The sequence below is a fragment of the Gossypium arboreum genome, chromosome 6 (genome assembly GCF_025698485.1).
Source record: "Gossypium arboreum isolate Shixiya-1 chromosome 6, ASM2569848v2, whole genome shotgun sequence".
Taxonomy (NCBI): domain Eukaryota; kingdom Viridiplantae; phylum Streptophyta; class Magnoliopsida; order Malvales; family Malvaceae; genus Gossypium; species Gossypium arboreum.
Window position 1 is genome coordinate 125,555,979 of NC_069075.1, and position 27,468 is coordinate 125,583,446.

General features: G+C 31.6%; 1 protein-coding gene and 1 long non-coding RNA gene across 4 annotated transcripts; one reads left to right on the top strand and one right to left on the bottom strand.

Annotated features, from left to right (window-relative positions):
- Positions 1-11,174: 11,174 nt before the first annotated feature.
- On the bottom strand, positions 11,175-13,046 carry LOC108485978 (transcription factor RAX2-like). The gene is made up of 3 exons (XM_017789812.2): positions 12,496-13,046; positions 12,161-12,290; positions 11,175-12,076 (listed from the first exon to the last, which is right to left on the bottom strand). Exons 1-3 carry the CDS (start codon positions 12,629-12,631, stop codon positions 11,551-11,553), a joined length of 792 nt encoding a protein of 263 aa, XP_017645301.1. The 5' UTR covers positions 12,632-13,046; the 3' UTR covers positions 11,175-11,550.
- A 3,313-nt stretch (positions 13,047-16,359) lies between these two features.
- LOC108484486 (uncharacterized) lies at positions 16,360-21,077 on the top strand. Of its 3 annotated transcripts, none has more exons than XR_008283872.1 (4): positions 16,360-16,810; positions 20,004-20,187; positions 20,305-20,811; positions 20,921-21,077. It is a non-coding gene; the product is annotated as an uncharacterized LOC108484486 (long non-coding RNA). The 3 variants fall into 3 exon arrangements; XR_008283871.1 differs by having other exon boundaries at positions 16,361-16,810; positions 20,013-20,187; XR_008283873.1 differs by having other exon boundaries at positions 16,361-16,810; positions 20,016-20,187.
- Positions 21,078-27,468: the final 6,391 nt, after the last annotated feature.

Sequence of the window (27,468 nt, forward strand, 5' to 3'; positions counted from 1 at the left end):
ATGGAAATTTGATATTTGATGAGCTCATACATGTTTCTTTAAATTCATGTGAAATACATGACTAACATATTTGCTGAGGATATGTGTATAAGCTATTGGCCAAATTGCTTTGGATGTACTTTTTATGCTTAACTTAAATGTAAATGAATGGTAAGTTCATTTCCTGTAATACCCCGAAAATTTTTACAGTAAAATATTATCCGTAATATAGTAAAATAAGGAAATAAAGTGACAAAAAGGGAATTTTTGAGTGATGTCAATATTGAGAAGTATATTATGATATATTAATTCAAGAAAGAACTAAATTGCAAAGATGAGAAAAGTCTTGTTGCACAAGAGTAAATACTCAAAATTTAAGGGGTTGAAGTGTAAATATAAAAAAGTTGAAGGACTAATGGTGCAAATATTTTAAGGGTGGAATGATCTAGAAACCAAGAAAAATTGATGAATTAGGACCAAATTGAATAGGTAAAAAATTATGAGGGACTAAATCGCAATTTTACCAAATTAAGTGATGACTCAAGGATGGAATTCTAAAAGATCATTAAGGGCAAAATGGTTAATTAGAAAGAGAGAGAATTCTAGAATGTAATGATTATGTTGATGATATTTTAAATTAATTAATTAGATAAATATTATTTTATTAATATTTAATGAGATGTTTATTATTATTATATTATTATTTATTTAGTATAAAAGGAAGGAAAGATGAAGAATTATCAACACATTCCCTTTCCCATGCAAACTAACGTAAGATAAGAAGAAGAAAAGAAGTTTGCTTTCTTTACAATTTAGTCCTTCCATCAAAAATTCATTATTTTTACCTAAAAATTGAAAGAATTTCCATAGCCATCAAGAGAGAAAGATAGCAAGGAGATGATGGGGAGCAAGAATATCAAGTTGGATTCAAGAAATCAAAGCTGGAGGAGAGAGAAAAATCAAGTTAAAGATTGAAGTCAATAAGAAAAGGTAAGTACATCAAGATTTCAATATGTTTTTAAGTTTGTTATTATTGATAAAGCATGGAAATAATGTTATAGTAGAGTTTTCTTACATAAGGTCCTATGTTCTTGATATGTTAGTGAAGAAAAAATAAGAGAAAGTGATGAGAAATGGTGTAGAAAAAGAAAATAAGGATGTTATAACATGGTAATTAATATCTTGTACCAAAACAGATTTGGACAGCAGCAGTAGTCTAAATTTGAAAAATCATCAAAAATTTTAGAAATCTAATTATAGAATGAATAAAATATGAAATTAAAGCTTATTAAGTATAGTTTCTTATAGAATAAATTATGTAAGCAATGGAATTCTAAATCATGAGATATGATGAATTTTGTGAGACAAGGTCAGAATGATTTCGGGTTCCCCTGTTCTGAATTTGTAAAATAAAAAAAAATTGGATAAAAATAATTAGGAGCTTAAATTTATATGTTTAGAATCCTGAATGAATATATTTTCAATAGAAACAAATATGAACATTATTCGAATTCTGTACAAGGAGATAATTAATTTTTAGTGAAGAAGGGTCACAACTGTCAGACAGCAGAATAGGGGTAACTTTAAAGAACAAACTGTACTTATTTACTAAACTAAAAATTCTGAAAATTTTATGGTAATAAGATATATGAGTCTAGTTTCAGGGAAAATTAGCGGATCTTAATTTGGAGTCCTATAGCTCCAGATATAAATGATTTAGTGACTATGACACAGATGGACAGCTTGAATATTCATAAAAGTAAATAATAAAGATTATAGATAATGTTACTTACAAGTGTGCTACATACATCAAGGATGTGGAATGAAGAGGAGGAGGAGGAAAACATATATGAATATTCATTAAGCATGGCTAATTTGCATATTTTAGGCTTAGGGACTAAATTGAATAAAAGTAAAACTTTATGGGTAATTTTGTAAAAATGTCAGAAATGACCAAATTGCATGAAATGGATTATTTTATTATTTAAATTACAAAATTGAATGAAATTATTAATTTAGTTCAAGATCGGGGGAAAACATGTTTTAGGGATTAAATTGAAAAGTGTTGAAATTATGAAAAAAATTCTGATATTTTATAGAATTCATGGATTGTTATCAATATATATGAGAATAATAGTTGGAAATAAGGATTAAATTGCAAGAATTTTATTTTCCTGACTCTAAGGATGAAATCATCATTAATTAAAAGTTTAGGGGCAAAATGGTAATTTTGCCTAGAGCATTAATTAAATGCATTAGAATATGAAATGAATGAAAATGATGATCAAATTTATTTATAAAGATCCGGACGACTCAAATATGAGACTTGATCGTGGAAAAGAAAAGATATCAGATTAATGAAATTATAAACACAAACAAGCAATGAGGTAAGTTCTTGTAAGTTGAATTATATTCTTAAATGCTTGAGATTGTATGTTATTTATGTGAATATGATTTGAATGTTCATTGTATGAAAATTTATGAAACATTGATAAATTTGATAAAAGGAGAAGAAATCCCGGTTGAATGAAAGGAAAATTCGATGGATCTCTGAAAAGGAATTGACGGTAAAAAGGATCTAGCCTGGACGGGTGATCTTATCCGATATAGCCCTCCGAAGAATATGTGTAAAATGGATTTAGCCGGACGGGTAATCCGAATTAGGGTCTGAATTTAGCTTTGGATTGGTAATTGGATCCAAGCTCATTAGAGTAATTGTCGTTGCAAGGGATTTAGCTTTGGTGGTAATCCCGACAATACTCTATGAGTTTATATTCTGAGGATTTAGCTTTGAATGGTAATCCAACTGTAAGGATGAGGTTCGTGGGAGTGTGCTCTCTGATATGAAATGTGTAAGACCATGGTTGAAAGATACCATGGCAACCTGAGTGTAAGACCATGGTTGAAAGATACCATGGTAACCTGATATGAAATGTGTGAGACCATGGTTGAAAGATACCATGGCAACCTGATATGAAATGTGTAAGACCATGGTTGAAAGATACCATGGCAACCTGAGTGTAAGACCATGGTTGAAAGATACCATGGCAACCTGATATAAAATGTGTAAGACCATGGTTGAAAGATACCATGGCAACCTGATATGAAATGTGTAAGGCCATGGTTGAAAGATACCATGGCAACCTGAGTGTAAGACCATGGTTGAAAGATACCATGGCAACCTGATATAAAATGTGTAAGACCATGGTTGAAAGATACCATGGCAACCTGATATGAAATGTGTAAGACCATGGTTGAAAGATACCATGGCAACGTGATATGAAATGAACAAGACCATGGTTGAAAGATACCATGGCAACATGACAGAAAATGAGTAAGACCATAGTTGAAAGACACTATGGCATCATGTCAAAGATAAATAAGACCGTGGATGGGAGACGCTCTAACATCATTGAACAATTGATATTCGGTAATATGTATCGGATGACGAATGGTTATATGAAATAATTATGAAGATAGATAAACGAATTAAGTATAAGTACATGAAATATAATTTATGTTAAGTTTGATATAAGCTATTCTTGGAATAAATATACATAAAATATATGGAAATGATGGAGCATGAAATATTGATATAATGAAATGAATGATATATGCTTATGAAGAAACGATAAGAGCATGATATGTTTCATGACATGTACATATATGACTATCTTTGATATGTTGATACAAGGAAATTATGTAATAGAGACTATTATTAAACTCAAGTGCGATATGTCGAGAAAATAGATATATCAATGTTGAATTTATATGAGATATGTGCAAGTAACAATGTTGCTGTTTGATGCTTATACAACTGTCAAACTGTTGATTGAATGGTAATATATTTATTTATATGATGCATTGAATCGGTAAGTTTTTTTTTTTTAGTGATCTGTAAATGGTAGTAATGCTCCGAAACCCTGTTCTGACAGCGGATACGGGTTAGGGGTGTTACATTTCCCGTTATACGAACTTACTAGGCTTTAAAGCTTACTCTGCTTTATTTTTCTCTGTTTTATAGTAATTTAGAAGCTCGTTAGGTTGGAAGGTTGGTAGAGATATCATCACACTATCCATCGGCCCATTTCGGTATATATAGAAAACTAATTTTGTTTATAATGGCATGTATAGGGAAATTTGACCAATGTAGGCTTATAAGTATCCATTGGAATGGTTTGTGATGGACATGGTTGATATGTGTTTGAAATGATTAAATGAAGAAAATCACGTAGGTATGTTGATGTTGGTTTTGAAGTAGTAAGTTTGCTATAAATAAGCATATATATATGTGTATGGTAATCTGGTAAGATTAGATACTTGAATATATGTGATGATATGTCATGCATAAGACTTAGTTTTCGCTTGATTTGGATGTTTTGGTATTGACTTGTGAAAGTGTTAAAGTGTTAATGTAGGTGGATGACAATTTGGGTGAGAAATGTGGCCTTAGAAATGGCCTATTTTCTTCCACACAGACAGAGACACGGGCGTATGTCTCAGTCGTGTGTGACACACGGCCTAGCACATAGGCATATGGTTTAGCCATATGTCTCCTGCATCTTTAAAATTTCAAAACAGAATACCCAAAAATTTTCACACGGCCTATCACATAGGCTTGTGACTTGGCCGTGTGACCACTGTACCTTATTAATACAAGTCAATATGCTCACACGGCCTAGCACACGGACATGTGGCTTGGCTATGTGACCCAATTCAGTGAGCACCCTAATTTGGACACAGTCTGGGACACGATCATGTGCCCTACTTCGAATGCCTACACGGCCTGGCCACACGGGAGTGTGTCCTCTGTACTTTGGAAAATTTTAAAATTTTGCGAAAAATTTTTTGAGTACTCGGTTTAGTGCCGACTTGTTTCTAGTGCATATTTTGGGCCTCAATGACTCATATAATGGACAAAATGATTGATTATGATTAGTTTTCTTATATGAATATTTAAATGATATTAAATATCTATTTTCATTTATAAATTCAAGTAATACTCTGTAACCCTGTTCCAACGACGAATATGGGTTAGAGGTGTTACGAGCGAGGAGACCAATCAGACATATACAATTAGGCTCTAGTAATTGCAATTATATCTAGAAGCATTCTGATAATTCACAATTACTTAATCATGGAATCAGTCCACAAGAAGTACCATGATTGAAAACTCCTTATTGTATACTCTTTATGAAAGTAAATCATCCAACTGTTTTGTCCAATGATCTCATCATATGTGTGCTATCCTCATATGATATCCTTAATTCCTTTGAATTAAATCCGTTCACTCAATGCAATCCTACTTTACCTCATTGTCACCATTGTTTATTCTTAATGATTAATATGATCATTGTCAACAAATGACTATGTTAAATTGCTTGTTCGAGAATAAGAAATGTTTGGCGTAATGTGTGTCATGCATGAACTTTAGTATTGGTTGGATGTTTGTGTATGAAATGCGTGTGTATGAATAATATGTAGAGTTGTAGAGGTCTGACGATGTGTGATTGAGACTGGAGACGGAGAAGGGATTATGATATGTGATTTGTCTCTGGTAGGGCATGTAAATGCAAACTGGAATAGGCGAATGACTTCGGCCTTGCGGGGAAGCACTTGTGTTCGAATTAACAAAGATGATTTGCGGAGGTTCGGGCGGGCTATATAAAAAATGTATATTATTAATATGTCGCTTTGTGGAGGTTCGACGGACTGTACAGAGAAAGATGCGCACCAATAATGAGAGCCCTTTTGAGACATACGAATGAATCCGAGTCCATGGCCATGACAAGATCCAAGAAATTCCATGAAATAGTTCACATTTATGAATCCGCCAGACGTGCCTAGATGGCATAATCCAGTGGAGATTCGCAAGATAAAATCGCGTATATAATCCATATATATATGTGTGTTTGCATCTATATCTCTACAAATATGGGATCCGCAAAATAAGTCCGCCACAAATGAGTTTATTCTCTTGTAATATATTATTATGTGCAAAACCAAAGGTGCGAGTTATCTGTGTGTGTAAGACCGTATATGAAAAATATGAAAATCTGTCATAACTATCTAATATGTATGATTCCACAAATAGGGGATTCGCTCTTAAGAATCTATCTACATGTTATCTGTTTAAAGAGAAGATCACCAAGAATGGGTTCTGTTATTGTGAAACAGAGGCAGGATGAGACAGACCGCCAGATCTATCTACTTGATTGAGATGAGTAGACTTTATTAATCCGTAATGAGGTCTTCCTTATGAATCTGCTGGTATGTTTCATAACGCATGAACCCACATGTTTGATTCCAAAACATGAATCCATGAGGATCGTAATACGAATCTGAGTCTGTTAAGACAAGCTGCTAATAGCAGTTGCAACAGGGACTATTAGCCAAGATCGATCTTATTTGGTTCTATAATTATTGATGCAAGGCGTACTATGGGAATTATCTATGAGTTATCTTTTGCAAGTTCACAAGTAAGAATCTGTAAGGATTTCCTCTTAAGGAAATAGATACATAAGAATTCACAAAAGCAACTAGTAAAGTTAGAATTCGCAAAGATAATCCATCAAGAGATCAATTGCAATTAAATTTGTATTCTAGTATTACATATATGAAATCTCACTAGTTGAAGTTTTATGTGCGCAAGGCTTCGCATAGCTGTACATGAAATCTTTTATTTTCAAGTCGTCAATAGTAGATCAAGTACAATCAAGTAAAATGAATTGTTCTTCAGGGTGCGTGAATAAATAAGCAATGATATCATTAAAGATGATATGCCAAGTACAAGTGAGCCAATTCATGTTATATAAATACTACGCCAATGAGATTGCCGTAACATCCTAATTCAGACATATCAAACGTGAATTCTGAGCCATGAAATACAAGTGTGATAGCGTTGGATAATAAGGTATGAAAACTCACTAAGTTCATTAGAACTTACGTGTGTTGTTATCAATTGCAGGTACAAAAAGAAACTCGATAGTACGAGAAGGGACCAGGCCAGAATCTGCCATGCTCAAACGAACATGATCTTTAGATGTAAAATGCATACAAACTTCAACTTTAAGTGCAATATTAATTTCGGTATTGATCTTGGATTGTATAATGTTTTTTTTACTTATTAATAAGTCAATTATAGCAATCAAAGAATAATTTCAAGTCACCAATCTTTCCTTAGATGATCAATTAACTCATAGAACAACTCAAACAATTAACCATTTCTGATCGAACAATCGTGAGATGCTTTTAGAGTTTAATTCACCAAAAGCCTTATGAATTAAAAACAACTAACTCTAGTCAATAAACTCAATTTTTCATTTAAATTAGACTATTCATTTTTATAGCACAACTCAATCTCATTATTTCAATAAAATTATGTCAATTTGTTACTATTTGTTAGAACAAAAAGACAATTACATTTCTATTCATTTTAACTAACGATTCATCTTAAATATCGACCAATAAACTCAAACTAGAAACAATATTAAGAATAATAATAGGTGTAAAAATCTAATCCTATAAATAGAAGGTTGAAAAAATATGAAGAGTGCTTTAATCTAATAATCTTAGAAAAATTGAAATATCTGACCAGAAAATAAGAAAATTAATCATGAATATCGAAATTAAAATATTCACTTTTAGAAAGGGTCTTCTCATTTTCTTTGGGAGATGCTGAATTCTTCCTTTAAAAAGAAGAGTTTTATCCAAACTTTCTCTATAAAAATGATAAAGATAATACAAAATAAAATCAGAAAATGATAAAATTATCAATAATAGTTGTACAGCCCAAATTTTGCCAGGGCCCATGAACAAAGCCAATCCTAAACCCAGACTAAAAACCCATCAGCCAATTACAAACCCAAAACCCAAACCTAAATCAACTACCCAAACCCAACTAAGCCCAGTTTCAAACCGTAGCCCAATACCTAAAACTAAAGAAAAAAAACAAAAAAACCCTAGGTGCGCCGCACCTAGGTCTGCCAACACCACCTGCCGCCACTCCTCTGTCAGCCACCTGCTCCACCACCATCAACTAACCTGCAAAAATGAAACAAACACGCAAGCAATAGATTAAAAAAAAAGGGCATTGTAAAATGGCTATAAAGGCCATAACATTTCGAATGTAAGGGGGATTTTTTTTAGACAATCAATACAAAAAAAAAAGGAGATTTAAAAAACACAATAGCAAATCCACAAAAGAGATTCGAAAAAAAAACAAAGGTTACTGTTATTTTTTCTTTTCTTCTTTTTTATTTTCTTTTCTTTCTTTTCTTTTCGAATCTATTTTATACATGTTTTCTCTAGTTTATCTTTTAAAAACAGTATATATATTTATATATAAAATATAAAAAATAAAATTTTACCTCGGATGACGTCGGTCCGGTGATCAGATTAGGGAGCGCGAGAGAGAGTGTGAGAGGGCTTTTGAATTTTTTTCCAAAATAGAAGCTGAATGAGTTTTTTTTTAATCAAAAATTAGCTTTTATAACCTAAGCAAAACGACGTCGTTTCACTTAGGGTGTTTTAGCGCCAAAACGGCGCCGTTTGGCATGACAACCCGAGATCCGACCCGCTCCACAAAGGGATCCTCGTGTTTTTGCAACTTTTGGGCTATTTACGCGATCAGCCCTTCTACTTTTGCGACGCGCCACAATCTAATCTTTTTTCTTTTTTATTTTTACCAATTTGCCCCTTTAATTTTGTTTCATTTTTATTTTAATCCGTCGCCTTGCCAGATAAAACACTGCGCATAGTTGCCAAGGACATTTGCTCTTTTGCTCCCTGGAATTTTCAGCGTATTGCGAATTGGTCCCTTATTCCGTTTTTGTTATTTCGAATGCTTACCTGAAGTTTTATTTAGATTCCAATTGAATCTTTTATATCCTTGCATTTATTTTATTTTAATTCTGGACCCTAAATTTCATTTTAACTACAATCAAGTCCTTATTATCTTAAGATTTGGACTCTTTTATTTATTTTATCCCTTTGTTTATTTAGTTATTTATTTTAAATATGATTTTATTTAATGTATTGTTTAAAATCTTATTTATTTATTTAATTGATTTCTCCTTAAATAAAATTCGTATTAACTTTTATTTATTTATTTACTCATTATTTTTAAATTAGCTTTTTATTTTATTTTTGCCTTTGCCATTGTCATTTTACTTTCCTTTTTATTTATCTACTTACTACTTTTCATGTACCTTCAAAATTTAGATTTATTATTATTGTTATTATTATTGTTATTATTATTGTTATCATTATTATTTCATTGTTATAAATATTGTCATTCATGCATATTAACTTTGTGATTTATTAATATTTAGGCTATATATGTTATATTATGCATACTGTGCTATTGTTATTTCAAATCTATGTTGCACTATCCTTATTAGTCACATATGACCCTCTTCTTGTTTGAAACGATTTCTTTTTAAGTATAATTAAATAATCTACTCGTATATCATTTTTAAGTATTTCACCAACTTTTACCAAAATTCATAAAAAGGATTCTTAAAAAAATAAAGGCAATATTCTGTTTTTTTGAGATTCGAGAGATCGTGCCCTAACGTGCTGGGTTTCGATTTTTTTTCGCTTGACCCAAATAACCGAATAACCTTCTAAAATCAAGGTGCATGAGTTTTGAAAATCCAAAGACCGGCTTACACTCGAGGGTTTAAAGTGTTGTGTCCTAACGTATTGGATGTGACATTTTATTACTTTGAGACGAGAAGGTCTTTAACATCTGCTTCGATTTATCTAAATATCTTTGCAAAATTAACATTAATAAGAAGAGGAATCGTATTCTAAATTCTTTTCGAGTTTTTAAATTTCGACATTAAGACATTAATTAATCAATTAGGCACCAATTTTGGGCGTTACGAGAGTGCTAATCTTTCCTCGTACGTAACCGACTCCCGAACCCGTTTTCTCAAATTTTATAGACCAAAATCGTTGTTTTAGTAAATCGAATTGTTTTATTAAAATGACCAAATTTCTAGGTGATCCGATCACACCTAAACAAAAAAGATTGGTGGCAACTCTCAATTTTAGTTTTCTTTTCAAAATATAGACTCGACCCCGTTTCCAAAAAATGGTTTCGACAATAGTACTTATCTTTCAAGAGGATTTTCTAAAAAATTAAATACAGAAGCATTTATCCCAAAATAATCTCCATAATCAAGCTTCCCTTTGTTGTCCACACCACATTGCCTCCATGTTTCGGTCTAACGTCAATTATTATTTATTTATTTATTTATTTATTTATTTATTGAGCAATATGAATTCTTTATAATTAACACTTTTTTATAATAATTTTTTCTCTCCTAACAAACCAATGGTGAAAACTTGTCCAAATAGATAAGAAACTTTATGTGAACCATTTAGACCCCACGAGGCTTGGGTTTTCGTTCAGACTGACCGTTTCCAAAACGCAAAAATAAAGTTTCTTCACTATGGTTATGAAATTCAGAACAGGAGTTTGAAGATTTGTGGCCATTAATATATAAACAAATCAACTCAGGTTAGGTTAGGTTAGATAGAACACATGCTTCTTCATAAAACACTAGACAAACATGATAAGAACAACTTTGACTTAGGGTTGATTTTCACCCTGACAAATATTCACGGGGGGGTGATTGGTAATATAAGAATATAAGATTTAGGATCCTTAATGACGCCCATGGTTCAAGACTTGACTGCTGGAACTTGCCTGATGTGGATATAAACCTGATTTCAAAGACTCTGAAAAGACTAGTTAAATAGAAAATTAATTATCCTAAACTAGAAAATGGAATTTTAAATAGGTACATTAAGAAGAAGGGTGTAAGAGTGTCATACATGGATGCATTCATGTGCCGGATGGAGACGTTTTGCTTCAATGTTGAATTGGGTCAAGCTCAACCAACGCAAGTTTCGTGATTTATCATGAAGCAATTAAATTTGCTGACTGCCTTCCCTCAACTTCATCAACACTTCACCTTAACCATCAACTAAACTTCATTAATGTTTACAACTTTTTCTAAATTTACCCTTTATTTATTCATTATTATTTAAAAAAAAAAAGATAGTATGAAATTATAATTCCAAATCCATTTCCAGTATGAAAATAACAAATTAGATATTTTTTCTTGATTTTTGACACATTTAATTAAATTTAGTCATTAACCTTTCACAAAGAGTCAAACCGATTTTATTCAATGTAAATACCGACTAAAATAATAATTTTATATAATAATTCATGTGTACTTAACGTTGACATATTGTAGTACATTAAATAAGAACTTAGGAAATATCACAACCCACACTACTAATTATTCACAATGTGTTTCATTAAACTTTACATAATCTTGGAAACATCCAAGTATAATTCGTTAAGAGTTACTGTCTCCATTAGATATATCCTAAAAGTTCTACTTAATTTCCCTTCTTTTCTTAAAAATGCTTCATTTTGGATGAACTCTAGGCTATATTGATATGCATGGATTACTACAATTGGGTTAATATTATAAAGTACTGTTAGCCAGCTTTATAAGTTGAGCATGGAGCAAGTTTCGCTACTTTTCACTATATTTGTTGACCAGAGGCAGTGAAAAGATAGTGAGGGCCCTCAAAATCAAGCTGGTCCAATAAGATTCCTTGATCTTCAGCACCTCCATCAATAAACCAAGCCGTGGAATTGTTCTCCGGGGCAAAGGAAGACGAATTGCAAAGAATTGAAACTTCTTGAGAAGATGATGACATACTGTAATTGTCACTTGCAGTACTGGTGATGCTATATTCCATAAGCCCTGGCAGAGTAAACTGATCAATCTGGTCCAAAACCAGCCCTGGATAATCATAATTTTGCTGGTATTTCATGTTTATCATGTAAGAAGACGATGTAGTAGTTGTAGTACTGCCATTAACAAGAGCCTCAGCTTCAATAGGAACCGAAGTGGTAGAGCTGTCGGTGATTGTTAATTCATGATTGTTGCTGTTTTGATCGACTCCACTCTTTGCTGCAAATAGTTTTTTCTTCAGCTTGGTGTTCCAATGGTTCTTTATATCATTGTCAGTTCTGCCTGGCAGTTGGGCTGCTATCAAAGACCACCTAAACCAAGAATATTGCAGTATTGGGTTATTTTCAGATATAAACAAATCCCCCATAAAAATTAGGTGTTGAATTAACACTTGCCTGCTTCCTATGCTACCATAGAGGGAGCATATAATGTTGTCTTCTTCGTCCGTAAATCCTCCGTGCTTGATGTCTGGTCTTAGATAGTTAAGCCACCTTAGGCGGCAACTCTTCCCACAGCGTTTAAGGCCTAAAACATAGAAATTAATTATCACATGAAAAAAAAAAAAGTACATACTTTATGTCCAAAAGGATAGTGTATACTTTGAAAAGAGCTAAAAGTATAATCACACTAATACTAACTGATTCAAATCACCACAAGTAAAATTAATCCATGCAGAAAAATCATGATTGGCGTTAAACCCCAAGCCCCAAAGTTAAAAGAAGAAAAAGACCTGCTTTGCGGGGAAGGGCAATCCAATTGCCACCAGTGCCATGTTTGGCAAGGTAGTTTCTGAGGGTATCATCTTCATCAGGTGACCATGGCCCTCTTTTCACGTTGGCTTTGTCACAGCATGGAGCTCTTCCCATGGAAGCCACCTAGTGTCGTGACCACACAAATTCAAGCAAAGCACAAAGAGAAACTTTGAGAGAGGGAGAGTGAGTGAGAGATTGGGAAAAGGGCTGAGGTGCTTGGTATGAGAGAAGACAAGGTCTTAAAGCTAGCAAGGTAAAGAACTTTAGGGAACTTGACTTATTGACTTGTTCATACATATAAAAAATGAAAAGAAACCAATAGGATATTTTTCTCCGTACAAAACAAATTTGGTTTGTTGGAGATGAAGGGAAGTGAAAGCGGGTGCATGAGAGAGCACGGAGATTTCATGCAATTGTTGTCAGCTGCAGTACAGACTCGTTGGCAGGTTTTTTTCTTACATATGCAGATATCATTCAGAAGACTCAAAACTCTTTTTATCTTTCTTCAACTTTCACGCGGTTTCTGCTTCACCATGTTCCCCATTTTTTATAAAACTAATTTTATATTTGGTAGCCTTTGCATTGCATGTATGTGAGTAATATATTACTTGCACAAAAATTTTACATCTCAGTGCATTGTATTATATTTGATAATTTTTATTATTATTTATGTGAATTTGATCATAATGATAATAAACATTTTTTTTAACTTTTATATCCGTTTTTATTGTTCATGGTTGGAATTTATAATTATTCTCATCAATATTATTATCTTCAAACTTCAAATTTACATTCTCAAAAAACGATTTTCAAGTGCTTCATAAATTAATTATGAGATTATAAAATCAAAATTTTGAACCACAACAAGTTGGGCCGAAATTATTAGTCCAAAGGCTAAGCTTATAGTAGACCTTGCTAATGCAACTGAGATGTTTACCTTCCTATGAAATCAAACCCATTAATCTGCCAAGATTCATCACAATGAAATGAACTCCACCAAACATAAGGTGGCTTAAGTTTAACCTTCGATCGGAAACCTTGGTTCAGCAAGCGCTGGAGTTACTATTCGTGATTCCAAAGGAAGATGGATGGCTGGTTGTCACAAGAAACTTCAACATTGCTAATCTAATTTTGGAAGTTGATGCTACTTTTGTCATTAGCCACATTAATCCAGTTTGCTCAAATTTACTTCTTTCCTACCCTGGTGAATGATTGCAGGATTTTATTGGAGAGTGGAGACCCGACTGCTCCACATTTTCAGGGAGGGAAATTGTTGCACAGGAAAGTAATCCTTGTTTGCTTTGTAATTTTAGTTCTAGGGACTCTTCCAAAGACTTTGTTGTTTATTTTCAGATGCCAAGCTTGATGCTCCATTTTGTTGAAGTCGATATGGCTGGCATTGCAAATTTTAGAACTGCTATTTAAGTTATGAATGAACTGACCCAAAAAAAAAGAAGAAGATGGTTTTAATTAAGGATAAATTACACCTAAGGTCACTGTACTATTCATAATTTATGGTTCGGTCGATTAATTTTAAAAAGTTACAAAATGATCAAGTCACTAGGTTGTTATAATCATTATTGTATGGCCTTATCTATTCATACCACATGCACCAATTGAAAACTCTCATTCCCCTCCCCTTCTACAATTCTGTCTTTTTTTCATGAAACAGTTTTAAATGTTATAAATATGTAAACCAAAATCCAAACTGCTGTCTTCCCCAATCCCTAACATTAACTATCAAATTAACTTGAATCTAAGTTATATTCTTCTACCTAGGGGTGAGCGTTCGATCGAATAAAAAAATTTTGAGTTAATCGAGTTGACGAATTATATTTTATCATCCTAACTTAATTTAAAATTTTCTCGAATTCAGTTGAGTGAGATGGAATTCAAATCGATTCAAATATATTTGTTTGAATTAAATTAAAAAAATGACTTTGGTTCCTTGTAGCTAGTGTCACCTACCGTAATCAAATTTGTTATTAATTTTCATCTTGTCATAATTTATTTATTAATATTTTATATACGGTTTGGCTTCTTTACTTGCTTAGTTACTTCAAAAAAAAAGTTTTTGAGGTTTGGTGGAAGTAAATGTTTTGGGGAAAAGTAAAAAGAAAAATATTTTTGGGGTTTGGGGGAAGTAAAAGTTTTGGGGAGAAAATAAAAAGAAAAAAGTTTTAGGAGTTTAGGGGAAGTAAAAGTTTGGGGGGGGGGGAATAAAATGAAAAAAGTTTTGAGGATTTTGGGGGAAGTAAATTTGTTGGGGAAAGTAGAAGGATTTGAGGGAAGGTTGGGGTGAAGTAAAGTAAAATAGTTTGGTATTTGGTTTATTGGAATTATTCAAGTTATTCGAATTCAAAATTCCAAAAAAAATCGAATTGATTTGATTAACTCAATTAATTTATTTTTAAAAATTCGAAATTCGAAAAAAATTTCAATTCGAACCAAATTTGCTCACCCCTATTTCTCTACTCGTTGATGGGTACTGATCCACTGTACCAATTGTCAAATCATTGCTTGTAGCTAACTAACTGGACCCTTTTTTTCTGAAAAAAGCTTAAAAACCCAATGACTTGTATAAAAACTTTTGAATAGTCCAATAAGTTAAATGAAAAGTTTAGAATTGTTCTATAACCATTTTGTAACTTTTTAAAGTTAAATGACCAAATCATATTAAAATATAATATTACGGATATATTAAAATTTGACGATTAGTATTGTTTCATCTGTTTTATATTAAAATTTAATTAATTCATGACATCAATTCAGTATTTAGTATAGATAATTTGAGGACTAGTCTTGTTTAGTCTGTTTTACAATTTTTGTTCACATACAAATAATTGATTCACGGGCATGGCTAGTTATCAACGTTTCTTTTAAAAAATGAAATCTAAAATTTGTTGAGAATTAGAAATTTAACATTTAAATTGGGATAAAATATATCATAAGTCTTTGTATTTTTTAAAATTTTGTAATTTTATTTTTCAAAATTTAGTATCTTTATTTTTCAAATTTTAAAATTTGTGTTCAACTATTAACATTATTATTTATTAAATTCATGTTCATTTCAACCTTTTTTTTGAAAATCAACTGGACTGATATAAAAAATCAAAGAGTACAAAATGGACTTTCAGCCAGAATTGGGCTTAAGACCATAATGAAAGAAAAACAAAATTAAAACAGCAACAAGGAAGTCCAAGCCCAAAAAACTTAACCCAAAGAATTCAAAATTCAACTAAATAATAAAAAATATAAAACTGACCCTCTGCCGAGTCTTTGTCTTTTCCTATCCACCGCCCAGCTTTTATGATAGCTTTTATGATAGTATCCTCTAAATCTTCTTGAATCTTCTTCATTTGATTCTCTTGACCTCTGTCGTTCCCTCTCCTGATGCCTTCACCTCTTCTCAGCACATTTTTTGCAAAAAATGGGCATTCTTGAATCTTCTTTGTCTGGTTCTCTTGGCCTCCGTCTCTCTCTCTCCAGATAAGTATATCTTGGATGCAGCCCCAACAGGTAATGTCCTTCACTTCTTCTCTGTAATAATCCGAATTTTACGGTTATCAGAAAAGTGTATTTTCAGTCTTCGTTACTAAAAAAAAAAGAATCCATAAATATTTATCAAAAATATTTAAAAAGTTCAGAGTGATTAATTAGAGTTTAATTAAATAAATTTAGCTTAATTAAGGATAATTAGATAAAAATTAAATTGAATAAAGTGTAAAAATTTAATTATAGATTAAAAGAAAATAAAAGGATCAAAATGGCAATTATGCCATTTAGCATAAGTGAGGCAGCATATAAAATAAAAATCTAAGATTTTTACTTATATTTTAATTAATATATATATTAGTAATAAATGATATTAAATTAATTTATTATAATTATATTATAAGATATTTATATGATAAACAAATTAATATAAAGACAAATGTATAGTAAATAAAATATACAAGTGTATGGATAAAAATACATACATTTGTAATACATGTATTAGATATTAAATAGATATTTATTAATTAAATAATTATATTATAAGATTTTATATGATAAATAATTAAATAATGACAAATATATGGTTATAAATGGATACAAATGTACTAATAATATACACATGAATAAATAAATAATACTTATTATTCAAGTATAAATACATGTGTGTATATATAAAAAGGAAAAAAGAAAAAAAAGGAGAGAAATAAAGAAACAAAGCAAACGAAACAGAAAGCAGGGGAAGGAAAGAAAGAAGAAAAGGGAAAATCAAAGGTCTGAAGTTTGGAAGTTTAATAGGTAAGTCAATTGAGCCCTTTTTACTTAATTTTGATTTTTTAGAAGCTTTGGACATGATTTTGATGAAATTAAGTTGATATTTTGAAAGTTATTAGATTTTTAGATACTATTCATGTTGAGTAAAATGATGAAATAAGGGTTAAATTGATAGAAATTCAAGTTAGAAATGAAATAAGGATTGAATTGTAAAGTAATTCATAAGTTTTATGTTGAAGGGCTAATTTGAGGAAATTTTGAAACTAGTTAAATAAGCTGAAAATTTAGTAGTTAAATTTGAGTTGGGATGGAACTTGAATAGAAATAGAGTATGAATTAAGTTAGTAAAATTAATGGAAATTGATTTTAGGACATAATTGTGAAAATGTTGGAATTAAAGTCTAGTGCTGAAATTATGATTTCTAAAAGTTGTAAAGTAGTTTAAAGTGATAGAATAAAGTATTAATTGAGAAAAATCAGCTCAATTGAGAGGCTAATTGAGTAGGGATGAAATTGTTATTTATTAAAGCTTAAGGGAAAAATGGTAATAAACAATTTGCACTAAAACAATATTTGACAGCAGCAGTAGACTAACTTTGAAAAATCACCATAAATTTTATAAATCAAATTAGAAGATGAAAAAAATATGAAATTAAAGATTATTGAGTCTAGTTTCTCATAGAAGAAATGGTGTAAGCAATAGATTTGTAAATCATGAGATATAATAAATTTTGTAAGACAACATTAGAATGATTTTGGGTTCGCCTGTTCTGATTTTGAAAAATCATAAAAAATTGGATAAATATAATTATGGGCTTAAATTTATATTTTTAGAATCTTTAATGAGTCTAGTTTCAATAGAAATAAATGGGAACATCATTCAAATTCTGTACGAGAAGATAATTAATTTTTAATAAAGAAGGGTCACAACTGTCAGACAGCAGAATAGGGGTAACTTTAAAGAATAAAATGTACTTATTGACTAAACCAAAAATTCTGAAAATTTTAAGGTAAGAAGATATATGAGTCTAGTTTCAGGGAAAATTATAGGATCTTAATTTGGAGTTCTATAGTTCCAGATATAAATAATTTAGTGACTATGATACAAATGGACAGCTTGAATATTCATAAAAGTAAATAATAAAAATTATAGATGATGTTACTTACAAGTGTGTTATATACATTAAGGATGTGGAATAGAGAGGAGGAGGAGGAAAAATATATATGAATATCCAGCTAGCATGGCTAATTTGCATGTTTTAGGCTTAAGGACTAAATTGAATAAAAGTAAAACTTCAGGGGTAATTTTGTAAAAATGTCAAAATGATCAAATTGAAGGGAATGAATTGTTTTATTATCTAAATTAGTAAATTGAATGAAATTGTCAATTTAATATCGGGTGAAATTGGGAAAATGGTAAATTACCAAAATGTCCCTAAATCTTGATATTTCTGCAATTTCGCTAGGTAAGTTTATGTAACTTGAATTATATTCTTAAATGCTTGGAATGTATGTTATTGATGTGAATATGATTTGAATGTTTATTGTATGAAAATTGATAAAACATTGATATATTTGATAAAAATGGGAAGAAATCCGGTTGAATGAAAGGAAAATTATTGGATCTCGAAAAGGAATTGACGGTAAAAGGATCTAGCAGGACGGGTGATCCTATTCGATCTGACCCTCCCAAAGAATACGTGTAAAATAGATTTAGCTTGAACGGTAATCCAAATTAAGTCCAATTTAGCTTGGACTGGTAATTCAGATCCAAGCTCATTAGAGTAATTGTCGTTGTAGGGATTTAGCACGGACCGATAATCCCGACAATACTCTATGAGTTTATATTACTGATGAATTTAGCTTTGGACTAGTAATCCCTTTGTAAGGATGAGGTTCATGAGTGTGCTCTCGATATGAAATGTGTAAGACCATGGTTGAAAGATACCATGGCAACCTGATATGAAATATGTAAGACCATGGTTGAAAGATACCATGGCAGCTAATGTGAAATGTGTAAGACCATGGTTGAAAGATACCATGGCAGCGTGACATGAAATGAATAAGACCATGGTTGAAAGATACCATGGCAACATGACAGAAAATGAGTAAGACCATAGTTGAAAGACACCATGGCATCATGTCAAAGATAAATAAGACCGTGGAAAAGAGACGCCAAGATATCTGTTGAACAACTAATATCCAGGTAATATGTACCAGATAACAAATAGTTATATGAATTGGTTGTACAAAATGGTTGTGTGAAATGTTTACAGGAATTGGTCATATGGAAATATATGTATAAAATAGTTGTATGAAATAATTAAGAAGATAGATAAATGAAATAAGTATAGATACATGGAATTTAATTTATGTTAAGTTTAATACGAACTATTACCAAAGTAAATATACATAAGATATAAGGAAATGATGATGCATGAAATATTGATATAACAAAATGAATGATATATGCTTATGAAGAAATAATAAGAGAATGATATATACATATATAATTATCTTTGATATGTTGATATAAGGAAATTATGTAAGTTGAGACTATTATTGAACTTAAGTGTGATATGTTGAGAAAATAGGTGTATCATTGTTGAATTTATATGAAGTATGTACAAGTATACTAACAATGTTGTTGTATGACGCTTAGACAAGTGCCAAGCTATTGATTGAATGGTAACATGTTTAATTATAAGGAGCATTGAAATGGTAAGTATTTAGATGAAAATATAATTTAAGATTTTGCGAAATTTTTTTTTATGATCCCGATTTAATTCCGGTTGGTTTTTAATGTATGTTTGGGGCTTCGAGGGCCCAATAGAGAAACGTTATGGTTATTTTCAAAATATGAATAATAAATGACTGAAAATTATCTGAAAATGTTTAGTAAACTCCGGTAATGCCTCGTACCCTATTTCGGCAATGGATACGGGTTAGGGGTGTTACATTCTCAGCGCTTCTTTAGCAACAAAATGGGCATTCTCATTTTCTGATTTAGGAATGAAATGAAACCCAATATTCTAAAAAAAAAAATTGCTATGGATATCTCTGATTATCGCCCTTATAACTGACTTATCTTGGTTTGCGGATTGACATTTCTTAATAACAGTTCTTGAGTCTCCTTTTATATCCAAAATATTTAAACCCATTGTAATACCTAACTGAATCGCCTTTAAACATGCATGTGCCTCCGCTGCAAACGGAGATGGTGCAGCAGAGATGGCATGTCGAAATGAATCACTGACTTAGAAGCCACGATTTTCCCTTCCGTATCACAAACAATCAAACCCGAAGCAGATCTTGAGGTTCTCCGGTCGAAAGTCGCATCAAAATAAACTGTCACCATCGTACTTCTTTCCATCTATTTATGGCCTCTGTCAATAATGGTAGTAAGTCATTTTTCCTTCACTCCATTTACTTCTGCAATGAAAATAATGACTTTTTTTGAAATATCCCTGCCTGTTGTAATCTTTCTCTCATAGATGAATCTATTTCTATGGTTCCAGATTGACCATAGCCCACAACAAAAAAGGTGACACTAGTCTTTATTACCCTACCTGAAAACCCAGATAAGTCATTCCCACAAGCTTTGAATGTTATTATTGCTTATCCATGCAAGATCTAAATTTAACCATACTTTTATTGATGTAGGACAGTACCTGAAGACGTGGGTGCTATCTTCATCGGAGATGTGACATCGGGGATAACGAGCTTCTACTACAACTTTTTTATTCTTTAGATTAGCTAGAGTTGGAATATAATTCCAATAAATTCTCCAACATGTAATTTTAATTTTTGGAGGGATCTGTAAATTCCATAATTTTCTATAGAAGTTTCTAATCTCAATCTGTATAAAATTATTACTAAGACCTGAATTAGTCTCTTGTAATAATTTATAGGCACTTGTGACTGAATACTCTCCTAACGGTTCTCCTCTCCATACCTGGAAGTCCTCGTAGGTTGTCTCTGCCAAAGGGATCTGCAGAATTTTCCTAGCAGTATCCTCATTAAAGGTACTAGAAACTAAATCTGTGTTCCATATTCTATTATTAGCATCTATCAAATCGGATACTAACTTGACATTCACATTGTTGGTCACATTCTGCAATCTGTCATTTTCAGCTCCCGAAATCCATAAATCATCCCAAACAGAGACACAATCCCCTGTTTCTATCCTCCAACATAATCCTTTCTCCAAAATACCTTTGCCCAGACACTTTTCCAGGTAAGCGAAGGTAAATTCCCCAATTGAGCATTGATAAAATTTGAATTTGGATAATATTTTGCTTTTAAAACACGACTTAGTAAAGAATTAGGAAAATTGACAAGACGCCAACCTTGTTTGGCTAATAATGCTATATTAAATTTATCGAGATTACGAAAGCCTAAACCACCATCTTCTTTCAAAGAGCATAAATCTTTCCACATACACCAGTGAATGCCTTTTTTATCTCAATTTTTCTGCCACCAGTATCTTGCCATAATACCTTCTAAGTCAAAACATAAAGACTTATGGATTAGGAAACATGCCATAGTATAGGTTGGAATAGCTTGGAGAATAGCTTTTATGAACATCTCCTTTCCTTATTAAGAAAGATGTCTTACACTCCAACTATCAATCCGTTGTTTCATTCTATCTTTCAGGATTTGAAACGACATTTTCTTCCTTCTACCCACCATATTTGGAAAACCAAGATACCTTTCCGGATTATTAGAGCTACGCACTCCAAGAACTATAGAAAAAACTGTTTTATCCTCTTCCTGTGTATTAGCACTAAAGAAAACTGTAGATTTGTCATAGTTTACACATTGTCCAGAACAATTCTCATATTCAATCAAAATCTGTTTAAGTGAATGAGTTCTCCTCTCTATAGCTTCCCCAAATAAATTTCAATCATCTGTAAATAACAAGTGAGAAACCTGCGGGCCACTTCTACTTGCCTTAACCCGTCTATGTATGTTACCTTGCATAGCAAGTCTTATAAGATTGGACAGCCCTTCCCCACATATTAAAAATAGGAACAGACTCAAAGGATCACCCTGCCTTAGTCCCCTTGTGGGAAAAAAATTCTCTCCAATGTGACCGTTGAAAACCACTGAGTACGAAACCGTAGAAACACACTTTATTAGAGATTCAATCCACCCTAAATCAAAACCCATACGCTTCATAATTTTTGCAATAAAATTCCATTCAACTTTATCATAAGCTTTACTCATATCCAATTTTACTGTCATATAGCCTTTTTTCCCCGTCTTCTTCAATTTTAAGGTATACAAGATTTCATAAGCCAGCAACACATTATCTGAAATTAACCTCCTCGGTACAAAAGCTCTTTGTGCTAAGTTTATACATATATCAATAACTACACGAAGACGATTTGCAATGACTTTAGCCATCAACTTATAAAGCACATTACATAAGCTTATAGGGCGAAAATGAGTAATATTTGAAGGATTTGGAATGTTTGGGATCAGCACTATATTAGTTTTATTAATTAAACTAATATTCATACCTCCATTTAAGTGTTGTAGACAAAATGAAGTCACATCCTCCCCAATAATTGGCCAGCACTTCTGATAAAATAAAGTTGAAAATTCATCTTCTCCTGGCGCTTTTGTTGGGCCCAATTCTGACAAGGCCACTTAAATTTTCTTATTTGTGTATCTTGCCTTCAATCGAGAATTATCCTCTTCAAAGATACAGCGATCAATTTCTGTCAACAGATGTTCATAATTTCCCCTCTTCTCAGCTGAAAACAGATTCTGGAAATAAGATCTAGCAATTCCTCCCATTTCACGAATCTCTTCAGTTTCTCTACCATCTTCAAATTGCAATTTCCTAATGAGGTTCCTTCTTCGTCGCTGAGTAGTTTGTTTATGAAAAAAAATAGTATTTCTATCTCCAAATTATAGCCAATTAACTCGAGCCATCTGCTCTCAGTATTGTTCATCCTTATCAATCTCAAAATTAAGTTGGATCTTTGTATCGATAAGTTCTGCCAAATTTTCATCATCCCTATCAGATTCCATCAACTCAACCAGTCTAGCAGTTAGCATCTCATTTTTTATCTTTCTACTATACCGAATTTGACTGGCCCACCTATCCAATCATTTTCTTACCTTTTCCAATTTTTGTATCAATTCCCCACCCCAGTTGAATTGTCCCATATAGATCGTACCTCCTCAGCAAATGATTCCTCCAAAACCTACCAAGCTTCGAATTTGAAATTTCTTTTAAGTCGCTCATTAACTTCTCTTTTTGTATTGATAAGAAGTGGGCAATGATCCGAAAAGGAATGTGGGAGATGTTGAATTATTGCCTCAGGAAATAGAGATAGCCAATCATCGTTAGCAACTTCCCTATCCAGCCATTCTTGAATGTTCGTTTCCGGTAAATTTCCTCTTTCCCAAGTAAACCAATTCCCTATATAACCCATGTCCACTAGGTGACAATCTACTAACACTGAACGAAATGCATCCATGCATCTCTCCTCTCTAGATAAGTCACCTCTCTTTTCATGACCGTAAATAATTTCGTTAAAATCCCCACAAACTAACCAAGGAAGCTCCTCAGCGTTACTCAAGTTTTTAAATAGATCCTAAGACTCATTCCTATCTTGCATATAAGGAGAACCATAAAACCCAGTAAATCTCCACTTATTATCTTCATTAGTTTCTTCGATGATCACATCAATATGCCTTTTTTAGAAGCTTCGAAGAATAATAGTAGCATCATCTCGCCAAGCCAAACATAATCCTCCTCTCGAACCATCTAAATTAACATCAATACCATTCTGAAATCCACAACTCTTTCGTATTATTTCCATCTAATTCCTAATTATTTTTGTCTTAATGAAGAAAACAATCTGGGGATTATATAACTTCAGCAAATGCTGAAGTCTCCGTACCGTCCATGGATTCCCCAAACCACAGACATTCCAACTTAAGATTTTCATTGATCCCGGTCGGCTTGCCTTTTGACAACCGCCGATAATATAAGGTTGTTGTTCACCATTTTCCTATCATTTATCATAAGTTTGCTAGAATCATTACTAAAAATATTAGGCATCAATTTCTCCTCTTTGCCGCTTTTTCCCCTCTTCACCTATTAGAATTCCTTCTTCATCATCATGATCCATTGTAAATTGATTTTCTTCTAGTGTTTGCTTTCCATCCCTCTTAGATAAAGTAGATGAGTTCCCTTCCAAGGAAAATCCTAAAGTGGGATCAATATGCGCCCTCTTTCCAAAATTATGCAACCCACCCCATGTTCTCCCTTCAACTGTCCAATTTCCAACAAAATATCCACCCCTTATTCCCTCTTTTTCCTCATGTAACCAGACACTGTTTTGTGTACGTGCTTTTCTAGATTACGCTCTTAAAGAGAGATCCTGTCCCATTTCAGTAATCTCCAATCCTAATGCCATTTTTTGCCTCACAAAAAGAATCACTATGTCCCAAACGACCACAATAAAAGCAAAAAATGGTTAATCTTTCATATTTGAATTTGACATAAGACTTATTTCCATAAAATATAATCTGCTTTTTCCTTTTTAAAGGGTTCCTTACATCCAGTTGAATTCTGACTCGTAGAAAATTCTGATATCCCTTTCCCATATTAGCCCAATCATACTCCAAGAACAAGCCTATGAAATCACCAAGTTGCTTTTCCAAAGCCTCAGAATAAAATCCTGCAGGAACATCATGTATATGAACTCAAAAGGGGGAAAAAATTAAGGGGACTCGTAATGGATCTTCCCCCCATTGTAACGAATGTAGTAATAATAAATGGTTGTTAAAAGTTCATGGAGAACCCTTGATAACTCTCTCCATATCCATAATGTGAAAGAACTGAAACTGAAATATTCTTTCCCCTAAATCCAAAATTCGAACACCTTTAACAGGATGCCAAAGATTTGAAAAGATTTGCCATAGTACTTTTCATGGCCGCAAAATGGATAACACTAGCCGTTAAAAAGTAGCCCACCAGACGGTAACTACCTTCTTGTATCTCTGGATTTGGAAAAAGATGGAATTTGTAAAATCTCTTCCTCCTCTTCATTAATAGATAAGCCAGCAAATTCAGTCTCCATGTATACTGATTCAATTACATACGATGCGAATGAATAATTGAAGAAAAAACGATTGCCAATAACCAAGCCGCCACCACAAAAAACAAATAAACCTAAAACTTTGTCAGAGAAGACAGACAGAAACGTGCTAGAATAGCAGGCTTTTTTTTTTTTTAACTCCTATTATTTTTTTAGTTATATAGTTACTAAACGAGTTTTATTTTTAAAAGTTTAAAATGTCACACCAATAAATTTAATTAAAAAATTATATTAACAATTAAACTTAAATTTTGAAATCTAAAAGTAGAGTATCCAAATTCCTAAAATAAAAATTTAAGAATTAAATTTCAAATTTTCAAAGAATATAGAGACTTATAGCATATTTTAAGTTTAAATCCCTTACTCAAATATTATTAAATGAATGAGCATTTTTATGAATGGATATAGAGTTTGGATGGAAGTGATTTTGAATATGAACAACCAAACTCATTACTTCATTTAGGATTTGGATAAAGTTGGTGCTTCAACCCAATTTTCTGACTTTTATCTTACATCAACATCAAATACAATTTTAATTTAAACATTTAAATCACATTCAATATAATCTGCTTATGGGACGCTTTTAATCTCGAGTTGGAGTTTTTTCTCTCTTCCATGTAGATATAGAGATTATCTTTTCTATTCTCGTAATGTTTGAAACTTTCCTAAAAATTAAATGTGTTCATTGGAGAAAATACGACTTGTATTGCATCAACATATCCATCTCTAATTTACTGATTGATGCTTCAAGTTTAGACTTTATTTCTTTGGTTACTTGTCATATTGCCATCTCAAAAGATTTACAACATGCTTCTTCTTTCGTCCATCAATGATGGATGGATTATGGATTTTCACTACCTTTGTCTATGTTGGGGTGTTTCTTTCGTTTTGGGGGTGGGATTTTCTAACTTTTTTTTTTTTATTGTAACTCATTATTTTCATGTTGAATAAAGCTTGATTTATTTGAAAAAAAAAAAGAAAAGTAAATACACCCTTACAAGATTTCGTAAGAGAAAGGATCACACAAAATCTGTATTTTTTAAGCAAATTTAATTATTTTATTTACAATCTGTTTAGATAGCACGAGTAATTGAATAAAAGTGTAATTATTAGGATTGTAATTACACTCTCGTAATTATAAAAAATTTATAATTTCTTAAACATGTTTGGCTAATGAGTGTAATTACATCGTAATTCATTATATCTTGTTTGGTAGTACACATTGTAATTGCACGATTACATAATTGATAATTTTAAAAATATTAATTACTATAAAAATTATTAGTATGATGAAAATAATTTCTAAACAAGTAATAAAATTAAAATCAAATCATATGTATTATGTTAGTCTAAAAGTAGCTAATGGTATGATTATTGATAAAATAGTAAGAAAAATAAACATTACATGCTATTTTTAGGGTAAACAAAATTCAATTCGATTTAAAAAATTGAAAAAGATTTGAATTTCAAATTATTCAAATCAAATTAATCGATTTAATTAAATCAACTCGAGTCCTTTTTTTAAATTTCGAATTCGAATCAAGTTAAATTTCAAATTCGAATAAACCCTTTTACTTCCCTTCCCCAAACTTCCCTTCAAACTCTTTTACTTTCTCCAAAAACTTTTACTTCCCTTCATAAACACACCCCCCCCCCTCCAAGAACTTTTTTCTTTTTACTTTCTTTCAAAACTTTTATTTCCTCTAAACCTCCCTAAAACTTTTTTCCTTTTGCTTTCCCCAAAATTATATTTTTGAATTTATGTCTACTGTCTATATTATTGAATTAAATTTCATATTTTATACTATTTATATTATTGAATTGTTTAATCACCTTAAATCTTTATCAATTTTTGTTAAAATTAAATTGTTGATAATGTCATAAAATATTCATATTAAAATTTTCTGTTCATATCAATTTTACATTTTATCTTTAAAATAAATTTTATTAAAAATCACATTTTTTACATTTAATATATTTTAATTTCAAAATAAATTGTGACAAAATTAGAAGATAAATGAAGCAACTAAGTAAGCAAAAAAGCTAACCTATATACAAAATATTAATAAATAGATTATAACGAAATGAAAGTTAATAACAAATTTGATTACGATGGGTGATAGTGGCTATAAAAACCCAAAGTCATTTTTTTAATTTAACTCGAACAAATATATTCCATTTGATTTGAATTCCATCTCATTCGACTCGATTCGAGAAAATTTCAAATCAAGTTAGGATGATAAAATAAGATTCGTCAACTCGATTAACTCAAAATTTTTCATTCGATTCGATCAAACACTCACCCCTAGCTATTTTTATCTAATTGTTCTAGTGCATATTTATTGAGTTATTCCCTCTTTAATATTTAACATATGCTCTTTTATCATCATTTGTTGGTCTTTAACCAAGTTTATCATCAGCTAAATTTGAATTTGCATAATTAAGATCATCAAGATTTCTTTCTTCCATATACTCTTTGAAGTATAAATCATTTCAATTCTACCTAATCATTAAAGTTATAAAATTTGCAACATGCTAAGACGATTTAACATTGTTTTC